The 26,650-nt window shown below is 44.3% G+C and overlaps 1 protein-coding gene and 1 long non-coding RNA gene across 2 annotated transcripts; both read right to left on the reverse strand.

The window, feature by feature from the left end:
- Positions 1 to 2,394: 2,394 nt before the first annotated feature.
- Positions 2,395 to 8,382, reverse strand: LOC124046788. The gene is made up of 3 exons (XR_006841064.1): positions 8,221 to 8,382; positions 5,116 to 5,162; positions 2,395 to 2,572 (listed from the first exon to the last, which is right to left on the reverse strand). It is a non-coding gene; the product is annotated as an uncharacterized LOC124046788 (long non-coding RNA).
- Positions 8,383 to 15,015: 6,633 nt separating this feature from the next.
- LOC124046783 (calcineurin B homologous protein 1) lies at positions 15,016 to 22,598 on the reverse strand. The gene is made up of 7 exons (XM_046367534.1): positions 22,324 to 22,598; positions 21,516 to 21,588; positions 19,849 to 19,929; positions 18,739 to 18,866; positions 18,439 to 18,500; positions 16,550 to 16,672; positions 15,016 to 15,359 (listed from the first exon to the last, which is right to left on the reverse strand). Exons 1-7 carry the CDS (start codon positions 22,388 to 22,390, stop codon positions 15,306 to 15,308), a joined length of 588 nt encoding a protein of 195 aa, XP_046223490.1. The 5' UTR covers positions 22,391 to 22,598; the 3' UTR covers positions 15,016 to 15,305.
- Between the last annotated feature and the right edge of the window lie 4,052 nt (positions 22,599 to 26,650).

Below are 26,650 nucleotides of genomic sequence, written 5' to 3' on the forward strand. Positions count from 1 at the left end.
TTGTTCAGGGGAACAGTGGGTTAACTGCCTTGTTCAGGGGAACAGTGGGTTAACTGCCTTGTTCAGGGGAACAGTGGGTTAACTGCCTTGTTCAGGGGCAGAACGACAGATTTCTTTTTTACCTTGTCAGCTCAGGGATTTGATCTTGCAACCTTTCGGTTACTAGTCCAATGTTCTAACCACTAGGCAACCCTGCCGCCCTTTGTTTATGTGTGGTATTTTATGTCCAGCTGAGTGGTTCATCCTTAGAACATACTGGATTCTAAAGCAGGAGTATATTAAATACTCTTCCCTCTAAACAAAAGGTTGATTATAGCTAATAATATCCCAAAAAATCCTTTAAAAAACAGATTATAATAGATAAAAATACACATCATGCATAATTGTTATTGCTTCTAAAAAATGTCTAATCAAATATATCTTATGGCTTTTTTTTTGTTACTAAATATATTCTGAACAAAAACAGTTTGCATTCCAGACTGAGGAATCATTCTACGGGTATATTACAGTATACTGATATTACAGATTTATTTTATTGGTCAATGACTAACACGGTTCATGTCTGATTCTTTAAAATGTTCATTCTATAGAAAACAGTTTAGAATAGATATTTTCAATTCGAATCTCCACTTAGTAGCCGAACTTGTTCAGTCTGTTTTTAGAAATAGATTTCGCTACAATTTATCTTTTAGTAAGCAAGCATCACTAGCTACTTTTCATGCGTGGCTAGTTATAATATTGGGCACCACAATCCCTCTATATAAAGCTAATGCATATGAAGAGTACAATATTTCTTAAAAATGGAAGACGTTGGTGATTTTGTTGTTTTCAAAACAACTTGTCACTTGTTCATACAATATTACATATTAGATTGACAAGACAGGTTATGAGATAGCATATTGCACAGATCCCGGAAGGAAGGTGGATCACAAATGTTATACAACCAAAACAGGTCAGAAAAACAACAAAAGGATATCTGGGGCACAGCACACAGTGACTGGCCCTAACTAACATCTACCCTGATTTGGTTCATACCATTCATACACCCTGTTGACAAGGTTATCGAAATCATTCTGGGAAAAGGGGGAGGAGCAGGGCGAAGTATGAATTGTGTCCTGTGAATTTTGGTACAGTAGGTTATAATGGTACGTACTTTATATGACGTGAAGTCTAAAGGAAGGCATGTAAAATTCATTAACCTCCCTCCGTAGGACCGGGACTAGTGTTCTGTTGGTCTCTACGGCGTTTTCATCATGTCGAAAAGCACCCAACTGTCATGGTGCCAAACATGTCAATGAGGTAGAGAGAAATTTCCATCTTTCAACCAATCACGTGGCTGCTAATCTAATCTCACAGAGCCAGAGGAGTGTCTCAGAATATTGCATAATACTTCAAAGACAAAACTTTACTGTGTGGCTGTAATGTCTGACATGCGAGATTACAGGGTGTCAACACCAGATCCTTGCTACAATGTCTACTGAAAGTTTTACTATATATTTGTAAAAGGTTGGGGATAAGGGCATTCAGGAAAAACAACAAACCACTGATCCCCGTACATCCAGATCTATACCTAGATCTATACCATAAAAATGGTGAATTGCCTTGGTTCGGACAACAGAAGAGTAGTGGTCAAATTGGGCGGTAAAAGACTACACTATTCCTGTTTGACCCCTAGTTATGAAAGAAATAGGCTCAAACTACAAGGAGTGGTGGAGACTAAGAATGCTGATCTAGGACCTGTCTATAAAATCTGATTCAATCTGATCTAGGATCTGTCTATACATTGTGATTCATTATGGTCAAACTGATGCTAAATCAGCCTTCCTACTTTGAGACGCTTTGTAGATACGGGCCCTGATCTGCAGTTATCATTATTGGCTATAAGGAGAGAGGAGACGGACAGCTAGGTTGGAGAGAGGAGACAGACAGCTAGGTGAGGAGAGAGGAGACGGACAGCTACGTGAGGAGAGAGGAGACGGACAGCTACGTGAGGAGAGAGAGACAGACCCGGCCTGGGGCTGTATAAGTGGTAGCCAGTCTCTCCTGTATCCCACACATCCCCGAAGCGGTCCTCTCTTTAGTGAAGAGTGGCAGAGGTTGATATCTTGATCCATTGATGATGACACAGACTTTGATCCATCTCTGGTTTCAACAGCTGTGAAGCTTGACAGTTGGGTGATGGTGGCCTAAATCCAGACTTGTCTCACACGGGGAGGCCTGTTGTCCGCAGGACAGTTCCCCCACACCTGGCAGTCTGGCATGGGAGGCCTGTGGTCCACAGGACAGTTCCGACACCTGGCAGTCTGGCATGGGAGACCTGTGGTCCACAGGACAGTTCCGACACCTGGCAGTCTGGCATGGGAGACCTGTTGTCCGCAGGACAGTTCCGACACCTGGCAGTCTGGCATGGGAGACCTGTGGTCCACAGGACAGTTCCGACACCTGGCAGTCTGGCATGGGAGACCTGTTGTCCGCAGGACAGTTCCGACACCTGGCAGTCTGGCATGGGAGACCTGTGGTCCACAGGACAGTTCCCCCACACCTGGCAGTCTGGCACTCATTTAGTTTGCATCTGTTTTGGGATTTGAGAAATGTGAGAATAGTGCAATGAAAAAGCACATGTCTAGCTACACACACCATTATGATGTCTAGCTACACACACCATTATGATGTCTAGCTACACACACCATTATGATGTCTAGCTACACACACCATTATGATGTCTAGCTACACACACCATTATGATGTCTAGCTACACACACCATTATGATGTCTAGCTACACACACCATTATGATGTCTAGCTACACACACCATTATGATGTCTAGCTACACACACCATTATGATGTCTAGCTACACACACCATTATGATGTCTAGCTACACACACCATTATGATGGCCAGCTACACACACCATTATGATGTCTAGCTACACACCATTATGATGTCTAGCTACACACACCATTATGATGTCCAGCTACACAGCATTATGATGGCCAGCTACACACCATTATGATGTCTAGCTACACACCATTATGATGTCTAGCTACACACACCATTATGATGGCCAGCTACACACCATTATAATAATAATAATATATGCCATTTAGCAGACGCTTTTATCCAAAGCGACTTACAGTCATGTGTATATATGCCATTTAGCAGACGCTTTTATCCAAAGCGACTTACAGTCATGTGTGCATACATTCTATGATGGCCAGCTACACACCATTATGATGGCCAGCTACACACCATTATGATGGCCAGCTACACACCATTATGATGGCCAGCTACACACCATTATGATGGCCAGCTACACACCATTATGATGGCTAGCTACACACCATTATGATGGCCAGCTACACACCATTATGATGGCCAGCTACACACCATTATGATGGCTGATGGCTAGCTCCACACCATTATGATGGCTAGCTAGCTACAGAGCATTATGATGGCTTGCTACAGAGCATTATGATGGCTTATGATGGCTAGCTACACAGCATTATGATGGCTAGCTACACATCATTATGATGGCTAGCTACACATCATTATGATGGCTAGCTACACACCAGTATGATGGCCAGCTACATACCATTATGATGACCAGCTACATACCATTATGATGACCAGCTACATTTACATTACATTTAAGTCATTTAGCAGACGCTCTTATCCAGAGCGACTTACAAATTGGTGTAATGTAATGTAGTATGATGGCTAGCTACACACCAGTATGATGGCTAGCTACACACCAGTATGATGGCTAGCTACACACCAGTATGATGGCTAGCTACACACCATTATGATGGCTAGCTACACACCATTATGATGGCTAGCTACACACCATTATGATGGCTAGCTCCACACCATTATGATGGCTAGCTCCACACCATTATGATGGCTAGCTACACCATTATGATGGCCAGCTACACCATTATGATGGCCAGCTACATATCATTATGATGGCCAACTACATACCATTATGATGGCTAGCTACATACAATTATGATGGCTAGCTACAGAGCATTATGATGGCTAGCTACAGAGCATTATGATGGCTAGCTACAGAGCATTATGATGGCTAGCTACACATCATTATGATGGCTAGCTACACACCAGTATGATGGCTAGCTACATACCAGTATGATGGCTAGCTACACACCAGTATGATGGCTAGCTACACACCATTATGATGGCTTGCTACAGAGCATTATGATGGCTAGCTACACACCATTATGATGGCTAGCTACACACCATTATGATGGCCAGCTACACACCATTATGATGAGCCAACTATGATGGCAGCTACCATTATGATGGCTATGATGGCTACTACATGACTTATGTATGAGATGGCATTATGATGGCTTATGATGGCTAGCTACCATTATGATGGCTAGCTACACAGCATTATGATGGCTAGCTACACAGCATTATGATGGCTGATGCTACACAGCATTATGATGGCTAGCTATGATGGCTAGCTCCACACCATTATGATGGCTACACCATTATGATGACATTATGATGGCCAGCTACACACCATTATGATGGCCAGCTACACACCATTATGATGGCCAGCTACACACCATTATGATGGCTAGCTACACATCAGTATGATGGCTAGCTACACATATGATGGCTAGCTACACACCAGTATGATGGCTAGCTACACACCATTATGATGGCTAGCTACATACCATTATGATGGCTAGCTACATACCATTATGATGGCTAGCTACACAGCATTATGATGGCCAGCTACACAGCATTATGATGGCCAGCTACACAGCATTATGATGGCCAGCTACACAGCATTATGATGGCTAGCTACACACCATTATGATGGCTAGCTACAGAGTTATGATGGCTAGCTACACAGCATTAAGATGGCTAGCTACACATCATTATGATGGCCAGCTACACATCATTATGATGGCTAGCTACATACCATTATGATGGCCAGCTACACACCATTATGATGACCAGCTACACACCATTATGATGGCCAGCTACACACCATTATGATGGCCAGCTACACACCATTATGATGGCCAGCTACATATCATTATGATGGCCAGCTACATATCATTATGATGGCTAAAAGGACTGACCTTTGTCAAACGATGTTTGCACTGTCAGAGAAGCTCTTGTCTAGAAGCTGGAGAGAAAGACTGGATGAACAAACAATACCCCATTTTAAAAATATATATAGCTAGGAAATTAGCTAGCTATATAAATTGCATAAACAACCTTTCACAAATGTCATCCAAATGATCTATTATGAAAAACAAATATAGAAACCCGTGACATGACCATAGTAAAAAACAGAAACCAATAATTATTGCTACAGATGTTGAGTTGCTAGCTAGTAGCCAACTAAAAACCACAGTGAAGGTAGTTTGATGGGACTTCACCAACGGAGTGGCTCTGACTTAAATCGTTTCGCCCAAGGTCAATCATTATGAAAAACGCCCACCGTGTACCTTGGTTTGTCCTCTGTAGTTGCATGCCTTTGTTTGCAGATATCCATACCTATTCAATACATGTTAATCAAATACAACCGCGGACTGTTTGCTCAATGCAGTTGCTCTAAAATGTGGGAGGTCAAAGATGGCGGCCGTCAGGCACTTGCCACAAATTCCTCATTCTGTACAATGACTCTCCTCCACTGTTTTTTATTGGTACGGTCTTTAGCAGAGCATACGTGATCCCAATTCTAGCTTCAAGGACGCTGGCAATTTGAAAAACAAAAATATAAAAACGCAACATGTAAAGTGTTTTCATGAACTGAAATAAAAGATCACAGAAATTGTACATAGACACAGATTTGTTTTACATCCCTGTTAGTGAGCATTTCTCCTTCGCCAAGATAACCCATCCATCTGACAGGTGTGGCATATCAAGAAGCTGATGAAAAAGCATGATCAATTACACAGGTGCACCTTGTGCTGGGGGGGACAAAAAAAGGCCACTAAAATGTGCAGTTTTGTCACAAAACTGCACATTTTAGTGGCCTTTTATTGTCCTCAGCATAAGGTGCACCTGTTTAAACTTGAGACATGATCATTTTGAGACAGCGTGCAATTGTCATGCTGAATACAGGAATGTCCACCAGAGCTGTTGCCAGAGAATTTAATGTTCATTTCTCGACCATAAGCCACTCAACAAACGTTGTTTTAGACAATTTGTCAGTACGTCCAACCGGCCTTACAACCGCAGACCACGTGTAACCACGCCAGCCCAGGACCTCAACATCCGACTTTCTTCACTTGCGGGATCGTCTGAGACCAGCCACCCAGACAGCTAATGAAACTGTGGGTTCGTCTGAGACCAGCCACCCAGACAGCTAATGAAACTGTGGGTTCGTCTGATACCAGCCACCCAGACAGCAGATGAAACTGTGGGTTCGTCTGAGACCAGCCACCCAGACAGCTAATGAAACTGTGGGTTCGTCTGAGACCAGCCACCCAGACAGCTAATGAAACTGGGTTCGTCTGAGACCAGCCACCCAGACAGCAGATGAAACTGGGTTCGTCTGAGACCAGCCACCCAGACAGCAGATGAAACTGGGTTCGTCTGAGACCAGCCACCCAGACAGCAGATGAAACTGGGTTCGTCTGAGACCAGCCACCCAGACAGCAGATGAAACTGTGGGTTTGCACAACCAAAGAATGTCTACAGAAACAATCTGTGTGTTCGTCGTCCTCACCAGGGTCTTGACCTGACTGCAGTTCGGCATCGTAACCGACTTCAATGGGTAAATGCTCACCTTCGATGGCCACTGGTACACTGGAGAAGTGTGTTCTTCACAGATGAATCCTGGTTTCAACTGTACCAGACAGATGGCAGACAGCGTGTATAGAGTCATGTGGGCCAGCAGTTTGCTGATGTCAATGTTGTGAACAGAGTGCCCCATGGTGGAGGTGGGGTTATGGTATGGGCAGGCCTAAGTCACGGACAACAAACACAATTGCATTTTATCAATGTCAATTTGAATGCACAGAGATACCGTGACGGGATCCTGAGGCCCACTGTCGTGCCATTCATCTGCCACCATCACTTCATGTTTCAGCATGATAATGCAATTACACAGGTGCACCTTGTGCTGGGGGGACAAAAAAAGGCCACAAGGTCACAAGGATCTGTACACAATTCCTAGAAGCTGAAAATGTCCCAGTTCTTCCATGGCCTGCATACTCACCAGACACGTCACCCGTTGAGCATGTTTGGGATGCTGTGGAACGGTGTGTACAACAGCGTGTTCCAGTTTCCACCAATATCCAGAAACTTCACACAGCCATTAAAGAGGACTGGGACAACATTCTATAGGCCACAATCAACAGCCTGATCAACTCTGTGTGAAGGAGATGTATCGCGCTGCATGAGACAAATGGTGGTCACACCAGATACTGACCTTTTTCTAAAGGTATCTGTGACCAACAAGATGCATATCTGTATTCCCAGTCATTTGAAATCCATAGATTAGGGCCTAATTAATCCATTTCAATTGACTGCTTTCCAAATATATGAACTGAAACTTAGTAAAAAATATTTTAAATTGTTGTGTTTGGATTGTTTGGTAAGTAATCCTTCTCACCCCCCCCCTTTAAGATTTAGATGCACTATTGTAAAGTGACTGTTCTACTGGATGTCATAAGGTGAATGCACCAATCTGTAAGTCGCTCTGGATAAGAGCGTCTGCTAAATGACTTAAATGTAAATGTAATGTAAATGTAAGTGTAAATGGTGCTGATTTATTTGCACTTTGAAAAATGTAACGCGCCATAGTTTCGAGTCAGTGGAGAGCCCTAAAACAATGAGGTCATATGAATTGTGCCATCTTTATGCACGTAGGTCGGTCGGTGGTCGTGATATGGTATTTCATTACCGTTTATTGTGGGGGGGGGTGGATTTCAGCCAACAAAGTAAGGCACGCAACTACAGAGGACAAACAGGTACAAGTGCATACGGTAATTTACATTTAAAAATAAATAAAGTATTGACCTTGGACGAATCGATGGAGTCGGAGCTGAATTGCACAAAGCCGTCTGGTGAAGTTAATCAGAAACTTCCTACACTTCAATTGAATAGAGTATGCCGCGTCTATACAGTTCACAGTTAAACAAAGGGCTCTGAGTGCCCATCTCGCAAACACCGATCATCCAACCACCTATAGCTACGTTTAAAATACTACAATACTCATTAACAGTACTCACTGAAAGACATCCAAGCCGCCACAAATAATCAGTAAACGCTAATGTCCCGGGTGTTGTCCGTCAGTCGTTGTACGGGTCCCGTGGATTTTTTTTTTTGCAAGCACCACGGTCCCCACCGTTCGACGCCATTTTTTTTTTAACTCTCCCATCGTCAGAGATCATTTTGAGGAGAAGGGAAACGCCACTTGAGCTGCGCGGTGCATTCTGGGACAGAGGAGCTGGCTCCTTCAAGGAGTCTTCTTCAAAGCTCAAAAACATAACATTAACAGAAATTTCGTCAACAAGATGTATACAATTACAAAATATTTTCCAAGATGTGAGATAATTAGTCTTGCTGTTTGTAATGTTGTATAGCTCTGGAATGGTGACATTACGCACTTCCGAGGAAAATAGGCACGTGTTTCGACGAATACCTTGACTTTGGGAAGGGATTTGCGTGACGAGTAGTTTAACAACCGCGGGTCAGCGGGATAACGTGAACGCGATTGGTTGACAGTCTGCTGGGTAGCCTGTTATTTTTCAATCATTCATTGCCTAATGGACTTCCTATAAATTCAATTCAAAGGCTTTTATTGGCGTGGAAAACATGTCTACATTGCACAACGCAAGTGAAATAGATCGTTAACAATCTCCTCCTTGCTCTAATATCTCTGGCATAGCTTTCTACGAAGATGCCGGGAAAAACTGACACTCATCCTAAACCCCGTCCCTCAGTTTTCCTCCCATTACAAATACTGTATAAAGGAGAAATACACGGAATAAAAATCTAAATGCAACCATTTAAGATGTTACTAAGTTACAGTTCATATAAGGAAATGAGTCCATTTGAAATGAATTAATTAGGCCCAAATCTGTGGATTTGCATTAGATATTCATCTATTGGTCACAGATACCTTAAAACAAAAAGGTAGAGGCGTGGATCAGAAGTGACCATTTTCCTCATACAGCGCAACATCTCATATAGAGTTGATCAGGCTGTTGATTGTGGCCTGTGGAATGTTGTCCCACTCCTCTTCAATGGCTGTGGGAAGTTGCTGGATATTGCCAGGAACTGGGACACTCAGTCATACACGTGAATCCAGAGCATCCCAAACATGCTCAGTGGGTGACGTGTCTGGTGAGTATGCAGGCTAGGGAAGAACTGGGACATTTTCAGCTTCCAGGAATTGTGTACAGATCCTTGCGACATGGGGCCTTGCATTATCATGCTGAAACATGAGGTGATGGTGGTGGATGAATGGCACGACAATGGGCCTCAGGATCTCGTCACTGTATCTCTATGCATTCAAATTGACATCGATAAGATGCAGTTGTGTTTGTTGTCCGTGACTTATTCCTGCCCCATACCGTAATCCCACCACCACCATGGGGCACTCTGTTCACAACATCATCAGCAAACCGCTCGCCCACACACGCTGTCAGCCATCTGCCCGGTACAGTTGAAACCGGGATTCATCCGTGAAGAACACACTTCTTCAGCGTGCCAGTGGCCATTGAAGGTGAGCATTTGCCCACTGTCGTCAGTTACGACACTGAACTGCGGTGAGGTGAGGACGACAAGCACACAGATGAGCTTCTCTGAGTTTATACAGACCCACAGTTCCACCACCTGTCTGGGTTGCTGGTCTCAGACGAGCCCGCAAGTGAAGAAGCCCGGATGTGGAGGTCCTGGGCTGGCGTGGTTACACGCCAAATTCTCTAAAATGGTAGAGAAATAAACATTCTCTACCATTTCCTGCAGTTAGCAAGCTAATTACATGCACCTGTGCAAGGATCATGCTATTGAATCAGCTTTTTGCTCTGCAACACCTGTCAGGTGGAAGTATTTGTCCTTTGCCAAGATAATCCAAACAGGGATGTCAACAGATTCGTACACAGAAAGTTTTTTTTTTTTTAAAGCTATTTTTGTGCGTAACGAACACTTCTGCGATCTTTAATTTTTTTAGTTCATGAAACATGGGATTTTTTTGTAACGTTACTGCCGTCTTTTTGTAGACGTTAACTCCGCCATGGTTTGCTGGACAAAGCCTATGAGGAAAATTAATGGCGTGTTTTTTGTTGTTGTATAAACACCGACAATAATATGTGTGGTAAACACAGATCAGAACGCATCAAATGTCTTAAGCCTATGAGAATCTTTATCAGCTAACGTCACTTTGTGAATTTTGAAGAACGTAATCAAACAAAGCACATATAAAGGCTTCATAATTCATAAATGTCATGTTAACTGACTGCTGCCATCTCAGAACAAAACGTACAAGATCGCCTAAACCCGTGTTAACCTCTGACCTTATTTCCGGTCATTAATTCCAAAAAACTATTATTTTCCCCGTTCACTTTCCCCATAGGGATGGCTGAACAAACCTGAGGTAACTTAATTCTGGGTTTTAGGACTACAAGCTGGCAATCTATATAGCTCGTCTTGGACATCCCAGACCTTGCTCGGAGCAACGAAAACTAAAAAGACGAACAGCGTACATGGATGAATATTATTAGGCCGTGTATGTGACCATTAAAATACAATGGGATTTGTAACAAGACAAAAAAAGGTAACTTTGAGCAAGCATGGCACCTGTTTTATTTCAATCAAATCATTTTTTACAATTCTAACTTTTCACAGGATAAATTATTTTATAAATATATCGTACATTTGAGTTATGCTTGATTGGTCACATTGATTAATATAACTAATTGATGATAAATAATCTCTACGTCCAGCATCAAGGATCTGGTGAACCTAAAAAAGTGCTACACAGGAATGTAGTATTTTCAGAAAATGTCCATAATATAGCTGGCGCTAATAGGAGCGTTTCACCTGTGTTACTTATCACAGCCAATCACAACAATGGTGGATATTGGCCTATTGATTTCTCCCGCCGGTGCGGCATCCGTTGTTCTGTTCCGTCTCCGGCTGTCATCTAATAGAAAGCCTTCTCTTTTCCTCGTTGCTAATATTCTATACTGTTCGCTCAACTTTAGTTTTGTGCTAAAACAAGCACTGAATAGCGTAGGGAATCATTATACCGTCTAGAAATCGCTGTGAAATATCCCTTCAATAACAAAACAATATAGTTTTTTTTTTACAGCTGTTTGAAGCTGGTGTACCAAAATGTAACAGAATAACTTTACGTCCGTCCCCTCGCCCATACCCGGGCGCGAACCAGGGACCCTCTGCACACATCGACAACAGTCACCCTCGAAGCATCGTTACCCATCGCTCCACAAAAGCCGCGGCTCAACATTGTCATTCCACTATTACGTCAGGTATATTATAAACATGCTCAAATTTGACCAAACATCCTGTGTACACAATCACATATAGCTAAATGAACGCTGGTTCTGTCATACATTTGGCATTTCTGGTTCAAATACATAAATTCAAATGCTTTTTCACTTCTCCATCAAAAAGTACCTGTCTAACCTGATGATAAATCAACAATAAAAACATGGAACAGTGGTATGGATCTTAAATATATTAGGTTACAATGTCTCTCTTGGTTGATTCACAATGACTGAAATCTTCTTTTGATCATGGAGGTTTGTGTTACACTAGACTAGAGTCATTAGACCAGCTAGGGTCAGGACTGTCTGAGGCAGGTCCAGACCAGCTAGGGTCAGGACTGTCTGAGGCAGGTCCAGACACCCAGCTAGGATCAGGACTGTCTGAGGCAGGTCATTAGACCAGCTAGGGTCAGGACTGTCTGAGGCAGGTCCTGAGACCAGCTAGGGTCAGGACTGTCTGAGGCAAGTCATTAGACCAGCTAGGGTCAGGACTGTCTGAGGCAGGTCCAGACACCCAGCTAGGATCAGGACTGTCTGAGGCAGGTCCTGAGACCCAGCTAGGGTCAGGACTGTCTGAGGCAGGTCATTAGACCAGCTAGGGTCAGGACTGTCACAAGGGCTGCCTCTCAAATGGCACTCGATTCTCTGTAGCGCAATACTTTTGACCAGGGCAAATACAGAAGGCTTTTTTTTTCATTATAAATGGCCTACACAGAGCACTACTTTTAATCAAGGGCCATAGAGCTCTGGTTCAAAGTAGTGCACTATATAGGACACAGTGCGTCAGTTGGGACTCATACGAGAAATGGGCATTAACGGTTGACTGGCTGTTGCTAGGCAGGTGGACCCGTAAGAAAAACAAAATAACATGATAACTTAGTTCCCATTTGACCCTGATGATATTGAAGGATGGGAGACCAACACCATGGCACTAAAGTGGGTAAAAAAAATATTTAAAAAAGATGAATTCTCAAAAACAAAAAGGGTTGTTGCAAAATAGTTTCCGACAATACTAGCGTGGCCTCTTTAACAAACACTGAGGAAGCTTATACTGAGTCCCAAATGGCCAAGATTCACTCAATAGGGCTCTGGTCAAAAGGAGGGCACTATGAACGGTTGAATAGGCTGTGGTGCTAGGGCTCAGGAGGGCACTAAGAAGGGAAACAAAATAGGGATAAATAGGGCTCTGGTCAAATTTGAGGGCACTATGAAGGGAATAGGGCTCTGGTCAAAAGGAGGGCACTATGAAGGGAATAGGGCTTTAAAAAGGAGGGCACTATGAAGGGAATAGGGCTCTGGTCAAAAGGAGGGCACTATGAAGGGAATAGGGCAAAGGAGGGCACTATGAAGGGAATAGGGCTCTGGTCAAAAGGAGGGCACTATGAAGGGAATAGGGCTCTGGTCAAAAGGAGGGCACTAAAGGGAATAGGGCTCTGGTCAAAAGGAAGCACTATGAAGGGAATAGGGCTGGTCCCAAATGGCACTATGAAGGGAATAGGGCTCTGGTCAAAAGGAGGGCACTATGAAGGGAATAGGGCTCTGGTCAAAAGGAGGGCACTATGAAGGGAATAGGGCTCTGGTCAAAAGGAGGGCACTATGAAGGGAATAGGGCTCTGGTCAAAAGGAGGGCACTATGAAGGGAATAGGGCTCTGGTCAAAAGGAGGGCACTATGAAGGGAATAGGGCTCTGGTCAAAAGGAGGGCACTATGAAGGGAATAGGGCTCTGGTCAAAAGGAGGGCACTATGAAGGGAATAGGGCTCTGGTCAAAAGGAGGGCACTATGAAGGGAATAGGGCTCTGGTCAAAAGGAGGGCACTATGAAGGGAATAGGGCTCTGGTCAAAAGGAGGGCACTATGAAGGGAATAGGGCTCTGGTCAAAACTATGGGGAATAGGGCACTATGAAGGGAATAGGGCTCTGGTCTATAGTAGTGCACTATGAAGGGGATAGGGCTCTGGTCTATAGTAGGGCACTATGAAGGGGATAGGGCTCTGGTCAAAAGGAGGGCACTATGAAGGGAATAGGGCTCTGGTCGATAGTAGTGCACTATGAAGGGAATAGGGTGGCATTTGGAGTCAGATCCTGCCCCCCCCCAGATGCACATTTTGTTTGTCCTCCTAGCTGCACTACACCGCTGATTCAGGTAATCAAAGCCTGATAAGGAGTTGGATATTTGAAATCAGCTGCGTAGTGCAGCTAGGGCAGAAACCCAAAACATGCACCCAAGAGGGGAGGACGGGGGGGGGGGGGGACTGAGGTTGGGAAACAAGTCGTTGCTCAGGGAGAAACGAAGGCACATCATTCCTCGTTAGCAAGAACACATCGCACCTTAAAGAGAAATGGACATATCTTTTACATCTGCATGTTCATACTAACAAAGCAAGCAGAAACACTTTTATATACAAAACATCATCTTAAATAAAGAGGATAGATTTGGCCTTTTCTGCCCTGGCTAACATCACAATAAAGCTATACCTTACATGGAACGACACCACATGTTTTATATGTCTTATGTCATGAAGGTGTTGTAACACAGAGAGCCTTGGTAATAAACATTGAGATCTAGTTCAACCTTGACCGGTCTAAACAATAAATAAGGCTCCATCTCTGAGAGACGTGATAGAGTCAACATAAAACATCCCAAGGCACGCATGTAGTCCCTTTAGTTTACAGAGCAGAAATCATTAAAAAACTACAACGTTATCTGTTCTACCAAATCCTTGGTCAGAGAGACAATAGTACTGGAGGAGGGGACACATACACAGAGAGGCAGAGAGAGCGAGAGAGAGAGAGAGAGAGAGAGAGAGCATAGTACTGGAGGAGGGGTCAGAGAGAGAGCATAGTACTGGAGGAGGGGTCAGAGTACTGGAGGAGGGGTCAGAGAGAGAGCATAGTACTGGGAGGGGTCAGGGAGAGAGCATCAGAGGGGTCAGAGAGAGAGCATAGTACTGGAGGAGGGGTCAGAGAGAGAGCATAGTACTGGAGGAGGGGTCAGAGAGAGAGCATAGTACTGGAGGAGGGGTCAGAGAGAGAGCATAGTCAGGAGGGGTCAGAGAGAGCATAGTACTGGAGGAGGGGTCAGAGAGAGAGCATAGTACTGGAGGAGGGGTCAGAGAGAGAGCATAGTACTGGGAGGGGTCAGAGAGGAGGGGGTCAGAGAGAGCATAGTACTGGAGGAGGGGTCAGAGAGAGCATAGTACTGGAGGAGGGGTCAGAGAGAGAGCATAGTACTGGAGGAGGGGTCAGAGAGAGAGCATAGTACTGGAGGAGGGGTCAGAGAGAGAGCATAGTACTGGAGGAGGGGTCAGAGAGAGAGCATAGTACTGGAGGAGGGGTCAGAGAGAGAGCATAGTACTGGAGAGAGAGAGCATAGTACTGGAGGAGGGGTCAGAGAGAGAGCATAGTACTGGAGGAGGGGTCAGAGAGAGAGCATAGTACTGGAGGAGGTACTGGAGGAGGGGTCAGAGAGAGAGCATAGTACTGGAGGAGGGGTCAGTAGTTGAGGGGAGAGAGAGCATAGTACTGGAGGGGTCAGAGAGAGAGTGCATAGTGTTGAGATGGGTGTGAGGCTGCGTCCAAAACGGCATCCTATTTGCTATGTAGTGCACTACTTTTGACTTGGGACCTAAACAAAATGAGTGCACTACATAACAGACCCCTATGGGCACTGGTCAAAATGAGTGCAATACATAGAGAATAGGGTGCCATTTGGGACATAGCTTGGGTCTTGGTCCAACGGGCATTGTGAAGGTGGAGGGTCCAGCCAATCAGAGACAGTCCTGTCAGGAAGCCCATTAGTGTCTCAGTGCAGGAAGCGGATGCTCATCTTCTGTTCCACGTCCACCTTCTCCAGTACCTGAGGACGACAACAACACGGGCCATTAAGCACAACATGAGACATTACCTCGGTCTAACAAGACCATCAACACCTGCAGTGATTAACATTATACTACGTTACCTCAGTTTAACTCACAAACACACCTTCTCTAAATACCAACAGGGGACTCAACGCAACACAGTCAGTACTGTAGAACTGACAACATAATGTACATTTCAGGCAAACTGCAAATTAGAGGGGGCCCGGGGTCTCCCCTGAATGAGACATGGGTCCCACTATATGCAACAAAGTCAAACTTTGATTAAAACGCAATTTGTACTGCTAGTGGTAAATATAAAAACATATTCCTAATTAAACAAACATCCCCAGCCCTCGATCATGGATAAATAATAATATGTGTGGCTACACTAGTCATCCCTGGAGAGTCTCATATCGAAGCCCATTTTCAGGTTTCCCTGGCAGCTTTTGGTAGAGAAATGAACATTACATTGTCTGGCAACAGCTCTTGGTGAACATTCCTGCAGTCAGCATGCAAATTGCACACTCCCTCAAAACGTGAGACGTCGGTGGCATTTGTGTTATGACAAATTTGCGCAAAAGAGGTCTTTTAGTCCCCAGCACAAGGTGCACCTGTGTAATGATCATGCTGTTTAATCAGCTTCTTGATATGCCACACCTGTCAGGGTGGATGGATTTTCTTGGCAAAGGATAAATACTCACTAACAAGGATGTAAACACACTGGTGAACAACATTTGAGATATAAGCTTTTTTATGCGTCTGGAAAAAGTCAGCCCCCCCCCAGCTCATGAAACATGGCACCAACACTGTGTATTATTTTGTTTAGTGTAATTCTAAAACACTCGCTTGTTTTGTAACAGATGTCCCTTTCCATTCATCAAGTGACGTGTTCGTTCGGTGGCTGGAAGTCTTTTGAGGTGGACAAACGTGTGCAGGCAGCCTACTTTAAAAAATAAATAAAAACATTTGATTTGTTTGACAAAAAAAAAAAGATGAAAACATCCTGACTAGGTGTGTTCATGTCAAATAAATTATACACGCATATATAATTATTATTTTGCTAATTGTATCTTCACTATTTGTTACACAGGAGGTCCTGTGCTGATAACGGCCCTGAACACTACAGTATGATTCACACTGATTCTAGGTTAGGTAATAGTTCATGTTTCCAAATATAAAAGTTTCCAACCTTGATGAACTCATTAAAAGAAATGGAGTTGTCTCCGTTCTGGTCGGCCTCCTGGATGGTCCTATCAGCGATGCTGCCCAGCTGCTCGTCAGAGATGTTCACACCAACCATCATTCTAAGAACCTGGAATAAACATGTTCACACCAACCATCATCCTAAGAACCTGGAATAAACATGTTCACAGCAACCATCATCCTAAGAACCTGGAATAAACATGTTCACAGCAACCATCATCCTACAATAAACCAACCATCATCCTAAGAACCTGGAATAAACCACGTTCACACCAACCATCATTCTAAGAACCTGGAATAAACATGTTCCCACCAACCATCATCCTAAGAACCTGGAATAAACATGTTCCCAGCAACCATCATTCTAAGAACCTGGAATAAACATGTTCCCAGCAACCATCATTCTAAGAACCTGGAATAAACATGTTCCCAGCAACCATCATTCTAAGAACCTGGAATAAACATGTTCCCAGCAACCATCATTCTAAGAACCTGGAATAAACATGTTCCCAGCAACCATCATTCTAAGAACCTGGAATAAACATGTTGAGCAACCATTTCCTTGGAATAAACATGTTCCCAGCAACCATCATTCTAAAACCTGGAATAAACATGTTCCCAGCAACCATCATTCTAAGAACTTAAACATGTTCCAGAACCATGAACCTGGAATAAACATGTTCCCAGCAAAATGAACCTGGAAAAACATGTAGTCAAATATAAACATTCTAAGAACCTGGACTGAATATTCTAAGAACCTGGAATAAACAGAACAATATTCAAGAACAAAAACATGTTCCCAAACCATCATTCTAGGGGTGGGGAACCTGGAATAAACATGTTCCAAGCAAACATCATTCTAAGAACCTGGAATAAACATGTTCACAGCCCATCATTCTAAGAACCTGGAATAAACATGTCATAACATCATTGAACCTGGAATAAACATGTTCACAGCCCACATTCTAAGAACCTGGAACAGGTCATACATCAAAGTTCCTTGGGCAAAATGCCCACCTAGACTTAACACAGGTCATACATCATGAATATAAGTGGAACTGCCCACCAGGGGTGGGGGGTAGACAAACACAGGTCATACATCATTGGGAACTGCCCACCTAGACACACAGGTCATACATCATTGGGCACTGCCCACCTAGACACACAGGTCATACATCATTGGGAACTGCCCACCTAGACACACAGGTCATACATCATTGGGAACTGCCCACCTAGACACACAGGTCATACATCATTGGGAACTGCCCACCTAGACACACAGGTCATACATCATTGGGAACTGCCCACCTAGACACACAGGTCGTACATCATTGGGAACTGCCCACCTAGACACACAGGTCGTACATCATTGGGAACTGCCCAACCAATACAAGGAGAGATTGCAGAAGAGGAGGGCTGCACAAAAAGTAGCCCAAAACATTTAGTTGGGGTTGGAAAGTTACACAATTGTCTCAGTACATGGCAACTTCCTCTTCCTTTGAATTTAAATGTTCTAGAAGTTTAATAATAAAATATTGTGATCACTAAAGGAGCCCTTTCTTCCAGTGTCTATATTTACTCCAGTCGGCTCAGATTACAACATGACTTGCGTAACAAATCCAAGACAAAGGTCTCTCTGTTTTCAGCAAAGGCAGAATCTCTCCCTTGGAGCTTGTTATTCAGCTCTAGTGTAGATCTAGGTATTTATTCTCCTGATACATACTCCACAACAGTAACGCCCCGATTCTCCGATGGCAATACGCTTTTGAGGTCTTGAGACTTACCGCCTAAAAACATCAGACTTTAAAAAATATGAATACAAAATGTTGGGCAGCCCCCAAGAGTGTGTGATTTGAACCTTGACCCCATCCTGACCTGTAGCAGCTCGTCACGGGAGATCTTATCATCTCTGTCCAGGTCGTACAGCCTGAAAGCAACTGGAGAAGAGATGGAAGAATTTAAATGTTAAGGCATCATTTCAAAAAGCATTTTTAACGTCCATCATCAAAATAATGTCAAGCTCTTTTTAAATAAAGAATAGTGGAAGAAGGTGATAGAGAAATACTCAAGTGTTCTGGGATCCAAGCTAGATGTGCCCAGACTGTTTGTGCCATCTTGTTGACAAGACAGTACAAACACACCGGTGACCAGGCTAGGGCCTAGCCTCTGACTCACAGAGCAGTTTATTGCTCCTGCTGTTGAGCGGCTCGGAGGCAATGGGGTCCTTGTTCTTCTCGTTGTCTTCTATGGGACGGAAGTGAGCCAGCGTCCTCATGAAGCCCCTGAAGTTGACCTGGTCCTCCCTGTCCGACCAAGTGGGGTGAAAGTAACAGTTACTGACGCCCATTTCATAAATAATCCTTCATCACAGTCAAATAACAATTACTCCAGTCAAGCACCACTCAAATCGGTAGGCTACTACAGAGGCCTACATATAAGAAGACTGAGCATCATTTCTAGGGTACGGTAGTGAAAGCTTAAACTGTATCATTTGCTTCCTAGCCATACAGTAAAACAGTCCTTCACTAAGTTAAGACTCGAGGTCACTACACCTCAGACCAATGCGACCCTCTTCTACCAGGCCAGTTTATTCAGTCTAACCAGACAGACGTGGGTCATTCGTTGAGAAGTGCCTTGAACAGGCACACAAAACCATGGTCGGTGTGATGCCACTGACAGCGAAGTCAATTACAGTGGAATGGTAAACGTCCACACTGCAGACAACAGTCCCCTGTCCCGATTGGACAGCTGTTCTCCAGTCATGCTCTAGCCTGGTTCAAGATCCGTTTGTGCCTTCTTACTAAATTCTATGGTGAAAATAACCATACAAGTGGTCAAGACAGCACAAAATAGATCTAGGACCAGGCTATAATGCAGCAATCTGCTGTGAACCAGACGCGCTCTAGACTCCAGAGGATCAGTAACCACTGTAAGCCACAGCTAGATTTAAGTCACCTACACACTGGTTGTGTTGGGAATGTAATGATAGAAGCCGATCTAAGTCATGTTGTCAATAAAAACACGGAACTTTCATGTCCATTTCAAAGATCCAAAATCACCATGTGTACAGAAACTAGCTTTAAAATGTGCCGTTTTCTCTTAAACTTTTAAATAGTTGTCAAATACACACAAACCATTCATTTGTAACCCTGTTCCAACAAAATAAATGTTTAAACATATGTTTAATGTGTAACTAAAAATGGTTGTTGTTGTTATTGTAGTAAGAGTGACTCCCGGCAATGTGCGACCTTGAGGAAAACAGTGAAGGGCACAGAGACGACTCACCCCTCAGGAAAGAAGGCATTGATGATTCTGTCTCCCAGAGGATTGATGGCCAACTCTGGTATCCGTTGGAAATCCTCCCGACTACACAAACCAGACAGACAGTGTGAGGACAGTTAAGATGAACACCGTGACAACAAAATGGAATGTTGATCTATAAAGGTCTCGGAGGCGAAGAATTAGTCCCCACATTACACTACCTGACAAATGGACAGATATCACTGACAGGACACTGAACAGTGTGATGATATGACAATGATTCAAATGTTCATTTGGCCGTATGCTTTGATTCCAAATATTGACTCGCTGCGTCTTGAACAGTCAAATCGACATTGAGAGTCTGCTGAACAGTCAAATGACATTGAGAGTCTGCTTGGGTGTGTGTGTGTGTGGGTGAGGTATTCAGCTCAGGGGAGCGGGCCAAGGTGGTGTGTGTGTGTGTGTGTGTGTGTGTGTGTGGTGTGTGTGTGTGTGTGTGTGTGTGTCTGCGGGTGAGGTATTCAGCTCAGGGGAGCGGACGTGGCCAAGGTGGTGTGTGTGTGTGTGTGTGAGGTATTCAGCTGTGTGTGTGTGTGTGTGTGTGTGTGTGTGGGTGAGGTATTCAGCTCAGGGGAGCGGACGTGGCCAAGGTGGTGTGTGCGGGTGAGATATTCAACTCAGGGGAGTGGACGTGGCTGTAGTGTTGTGTCAACTGATGAATGATTAGGACCCAAGTCACCTTGGATTCACCACACTGGCTTTAGCCAGGCCCACTGTATACCATAACGCAGACTGGATGCTTCGGTGAGAGAGGACACAGAACTGGCTATGTGTAAACACGCAGTAGTATGCCTACATTCAAGTGTTTACAGTCATGTAGTGACCTGAAACTGACCCACACCCCCAGCTTAATAGTCAGTAACATTTCAAAGACACTGTAAAATGTGTGGCTGGGAGAGATAGAAGTGCTGTGACTAAAAGGTGACCATTTTTCCTCTGAAGGTCCGAGAGGGAGGGAACATTGAGAACAGTCAATAAGGTCTATCTAGTCTAACGTTTGCTGTCACGCGTGCACTAGATCTGACGGGAGGAGATGTCTATGTAGTGAGGGCCAGTCACACAGACTCAAGCAACTGCTGCTGTTGATAATACAAACAGTGTTGTCAGACTAGACCGACACCCAGGACAAAAACAAAAAAAATATGGTTCTAGACCTTCTTACCCAGTGGTAAAATACACCACTGTAGGTTATGCCCGACACGGAACCCAAACCAGCTGCGCATACATTGATTTTGGAACGCTCGCGCACGTGATACGGGCGGTGTCGTCAGGATATGAGCCAAGAGGAAAGCCTTTTGTCCAACGGAATTGTGTGCGCACAGAACGGAGTCTACAAACTTAAAAAATGTGCACGCAATTTTCAAAACCACACGGGCTCAGAATATACTCGCATTGCCACTTTCAAGTAGGGAAAATGGTCACTTGCCTCTCAGCGATATTCACTGGTTGGCAGACAGTTTCCCTGCATATTACCCAGTTGGCTCTGATGATGTTACAGGGGAAGTAAATACTGAGAGGAAGGGTAATCATGAACCAATGTCTTGCAGACATCTCATATCCACCTTCTGGTTATTTCAGTAGTTACTGAGTGTTTCTCACACACACGTATGTATATGTCAGTGCTGCTGTACCTGAGCGTGCCGTTCTCTCCTTTGTCCAAGCTGGTAAAGCGACTGTAGAGCCGGGTGATCTGGCTGTGGGAAACTACAAAGAAACACAAAGTGACAAGATTGTTGGGACTATGTTTCTAAATGCCTCACGTCTCCAACATACTACAACCTTTTAAACACAAAGGAGTACAGTAATGTAGCATACTGTAGCACTGACTTTACTAAGCGCTACTTTTGAGGGCGGAAAAAACGTCCTTACTACGTGTGGTTGTCTCACCTAGATGGGTGCACCAGCTAAGTCACACTGGATAAAAGCGCCTGCTAAAGTACAACAACAACAAAAATAATGTAACTGAGAAGGGAATTTATAGTTTGTCTCTTTTAAATTAACCAAATGTGTTCATAATTTAAAGCAGCTAACGTTAGTTTGTTTCTTTGCTGTGATCTCCTGGAACAACGCATATGTATGGGGTTTAGTACAGCCCAGGAACCAGATAGAGAACAGTGTGAAGTCACACTATAATATATATATATATATATATATATAACTGTCTCTGTTCAGTCCACAGATCAGCTCATTTCAAGGGACAAGAGAAACACATAACATCTCACCACAACACACTAACTAGTACGTACTGGTGTAATGTACAAACACTAATCCAACTAGCTAAAAAATATATAGTAAACCAGGTTACTCTATAGAGTGCGAGTTTGTCATCTAACTGCAAGTTGACTACAGTAGAGACAATAATGCTCTCTAGCAAGTTAGTTAGCACTACGTTGACCAGCTAATTAACAGGCATTGGTAAAAGTGGACAATTTAACTTACAGCCGGTCTCTTTTTTGATTTCTTCAATCTCCTCCTCTCTCAGTAACGTTGACGCTCTGGATCCCATTGTAATGAGCTTGCTGGGTACAAGAAGGTAGCAATATGTGTAACGTGTCTATCTATGGTTTACGTTGAATCCTACTGTTGTTGTTGATGATGATATCCTTGTGATCTTTTTTGTTTTTGTTTTAAATGATTCCGAGTTTGACTCTCAAAACAGCTGACCGGATAGACGTCCACTTGGTGTTGTGTTTTCAACACTGAAAACCACTAGTCGGGACACTCTGTAAACAGCGTTTCTCCCGGTGGGCGGTGGTATAGCTCACCGGTGGGCGGTGGTACATGACACGGTGGGGGGCGGTCCAGCTCACCGGTGGGCGGTGGTATAGCTCACCGGTGGGCGGTGGTATAGCTCACCGGTGGGCCGGTGGGCGGTGGTACATGACACGGTGGGGGGCGGTCCAGCTCACCGGTGGGCGGTGGTACATGACACGGTGGGGGGCGGTCCAGCTCACCGGTGGGCGGTGGTACATGACACGGTGGGGGGGCGGTCCAGCTCACCGGTGGGCGGTGGTACATGACACGGTAGGGGGTATATCTCAGCTCTCACCCAGCAGAGAGATGACGTTGGCCCACACAGTGAAACGACAGACTTGAGAACAATGACAATTTATGTCAAACCACCTTCTAAGTGTTCTCCTGTGTGTCTTGTTGCATTTCAATAGAATACAGAATAAACCAAATATGTTCAGGTCTATATTTGTACTGTTTTCTAAATAAATATCATGTTTTTTATATTTTCTTATATTATTTAAATAAATATTTAAAAACTGCGTTGAGAACAAGCAGAGTATTAGTGATAGGAAGTTTGGCTCGTTCAGTCGTTCAGTCGGCTCGTTCAGTCGGCTCGTTCAGTCATTCAGTCGGCTCGTTCAGTCGTCCAGTCGGCTCGTTCAGTCGTCCAGTCGACTCGTTCAGTCGGCTCGTTCAGTCGACTCGTTCAGTCATTCAGTCGGCTCGTTCAGTCGGCCAGTCGACTCGTTCAGTCGTCCAGTCGACTCGTTCAGTCGTCCAGTCGGCTCGTTCAGTCGTCCATTCGACTCGTTCAGTCGGCCAGTCGACTCGTTCAGTCGTCCAGTCGGCTCGTTCAGTCGTCCATTCGACTCGTTCAGTCGGCCAGTCGACTCGTTCAGTCGTCCAGTCGGCTCGTTCAGTCGTCCAGTCGACTCGTTCAGTCGGACAGTCGACTTCGTTCAGTTAAAAAAGTTAATCTTCCGACTCATTTCGTTCATTTGATTCAAACCAAAATCCATCAACTCAACAGTTTTTAATGAAGTCAGCAACTCTGATACCAAAGTAATTTAAAAAAAAGATTTTCTTATGAATCACATTGGGAGAGAGAGAGAGCGGATCACACACTTACAGTTTATGGTAGCAAGGTATACTGTAAAACTCACACAATGTCATACACATATTGGCTTCAGATGGGTACGTTTGCGGTAGTTGAAGAAGTCTACATATTGTGAAGTATTGGGAGAGACAGAAATGCTCTCACACATACAGCTCGCAGAGGTCTACTACTGTACAACTCTCACACATACAGTTTGCAGAGGTCTACTACTGTACAACTCTCACACATACAGTTTGCAGAGGTCTACTACTGTACAACTCTCACACATACAGTTTGCAGAGGTCTACTACTGTACAACTCTCACACACAGCTTGCAGAGGTCTACTACTGTACAACTCTCACACACAGCTTGCAGAGGTCTACTACTGTACAACTCTCACACACAGCTTGCAGAGGTCTACTACTGTACAACTCTCACACATACAGCTCGCAGAGGTCTACTACTGTACAACTCTCACACATAGCATGCATATCAAAGTATTTAGGCATGATCATTGATGATCAGGGGTTGAGTCACTGGCTTACTGGGGCTCTCTCATGCTGTCCCTGGAAGGGGTGCGTCACCTGAGTGGGTTGATTCACTGATGTGGTCATCCTGTCAGGGTTGGCGCCCCCCCTTGGGTTGTGCCATGGCGGAGATCTTTGTGGGCTATACTCAGCCTTGTCTCTGGATGGTAAGTTGGTGGTTGAAGATATCCCTCTATGGTGTGGGAGCTGTGCTTTGGCAAAGTGGGTGGGGTTATATCCTTCCTGTTTGGCCCTGTCCGGGGGTGTCCTCGGATGGGGCCACAGTGTCTCCTGACCCCTCCTGTCTCAGCCTCCGGTATTTATGCTGCAGTAGTTTATGTGTCAGGGGGCTAGGGTCAGTTTGTTATATCTGGAGTACTTCTCCTGTCCTATTCGGTGTCCTGTGTGAATCTAAGTGTGCGTTCTCTAATCATCTCCTTCTCTCTTTCTTTCTCTCTCTCGGAGGACCTGAGCCCTAGGACCATGCCCCAGGACTACCTGACATGATGACACCTTGCTGTCCCCAGTCCACCTGGCCATGCTGCTGCTCCAGTTTCAACTGACCTAAGCCCTAGGACCATGCCCCAGGACTACCTGACATGATGACACCTTGCTGTCCCCAGTCCACCTGGCCATGCTGCTGCTCCAGTTTCAACTGACCTAAGCCCTAGGACCATGCCCCAGGACTACCTGACATGATGACTCCTTGCTGTCCCCAGTCCACCTGACCGTGCTGCTGCTCCAGTTTCAACTGTTCTGCCTTATTATTATTGGACCATGCTGGTCATTTATGAACATTTGAACATCTTGGCCATGTTCTGTTATATTCTCCACCCGGCACAGCCAGAAGAGGACTGGCCACTCCACATAGCCTGGTTCCTCTCTAGGTTTCTTCCTAGGTTTTGACCTTTCTAGGGAGTTTTTCCTAGCCACCGTGCTTCTACACCTGCATTGCTTGCTGTTTGAGGTTTTAGGCTGGGTTTCTGTACAGCACTTTGAGATATCAGCTGATGTACGAAGGGCTATATAAATACATTTGATTTGATTTGATGATGATCATTCTGACCCGGAAGTATTGGTTTGCATTTATTTTGTAGTTCACACCACAGTCACTGAAAATGGAGAGGGAAAGGGCAGGCAAGGCTCAGTTAATATGATTTTGTTCATCTAAACACAAATAATTTATCTAAGTGATTGACAGTATACAAGATATGTTGCATGTTGATTAACCAATCGCAGTGAAAGTAGATTAAATCGAGTCATGATCCATTTCATATTTCAGGTAAAATGACTAATTAGTAGATTGGCTTTGACGTTGTTGGTTGGTTAGCAAGCGAAACTTGACGCCTCACACATCGTTCACTTTTGGGTTTAAACTGGCCCAGCCACTTGGTAGCTAGCAGCCTTTAGTTCAAATAAAGCAACATTATGTATTGATATGAAAGTGCAATTGTAAACTATAAAAATATAAATCCATAGTGATATCGGTATTCCGTGCACTTTGAAACCCACGCTCATAGTGACGTACAGCACCGGCGACGTGGCGTGAAGGGTCCTGTGACCGGATTTCTGTCTTCCCGCTGTCAGAGGGGCAGCAAATGTTATAGATACACTGACAAGATTTACATGTCTCTCCGCCCTGACAATGGGAGTCGTTGTCCACAAAGCGGCACGGCGGGCTAGCTCCCCCGGTGTATATCTTTGGGTTCTTGAAGTCAAACAACTGTATTCAATGGAGAGAGATGTTATGCTTTCAGCAAGACAACTCCAATATAAAAGTGTTTTTCGTCTCAAAGTTGCCGGGATGTCGCGTGTCCTACTTATATCAGTACACTTGTAACAATGTATGCATTACAAAACTTCTAGTTGATCAAATAAACCTCACGTAGCAAATAAGCCATAATGTTTTCTGGTTTATTAAATTCGACACTCATTGACCTTCATACAAACACTCCTTGCTTTGATGGTTGAAACAACGAAATATAACGCCACCTGCTGGAGAGAGAGAGGTTTTCCGCCGAGTTGTTCCTCTCTTCCAGCAAGATAACGCAATGGAAACGCCTAAACTCAGAATGCAACACTGCTTACTGCCACACGATGGCAGTATAATTACCATACAAAAGAGGATGGCACTCCACTTAACAAAAATATAAACGCAACATGTCCCATGTTTCATGAGCTAAAATAAAATATCCCAGAATTTTCCCAGTCACAAGAAGCTTTCTTCTCTCAAATTTGTTTACATCCCAGTTAGTGAGAATTTATCCTTTGCCAAGATGATCCATCCACCTGACAGGTGATGGTGAAGCTGATTAAACAGCACAATCATTACACAGATGCACCTTGTGCTGGGGACAATAAAAGGCCACTCTAAAATGTGCAGTTTTGTCACACAACACAGATGTCTCA

Source organism: Oncorhynchus gorbuscha, linkage group LG10, assembly GCF_021184085.1.
Source record: "Oncorhynchus gorbuscha isolate QuinsamMale2020 ecotype Even-year linkage group LG10, OgorEven_v1.0, whole genome shotgun sequence".
NCBI lineage: Eukaryota > Metazoa > Chordata > Actinopteri > Salmoniformes > Salmonidae > Oncorhynchus > Oncorhynchus gorbuscha.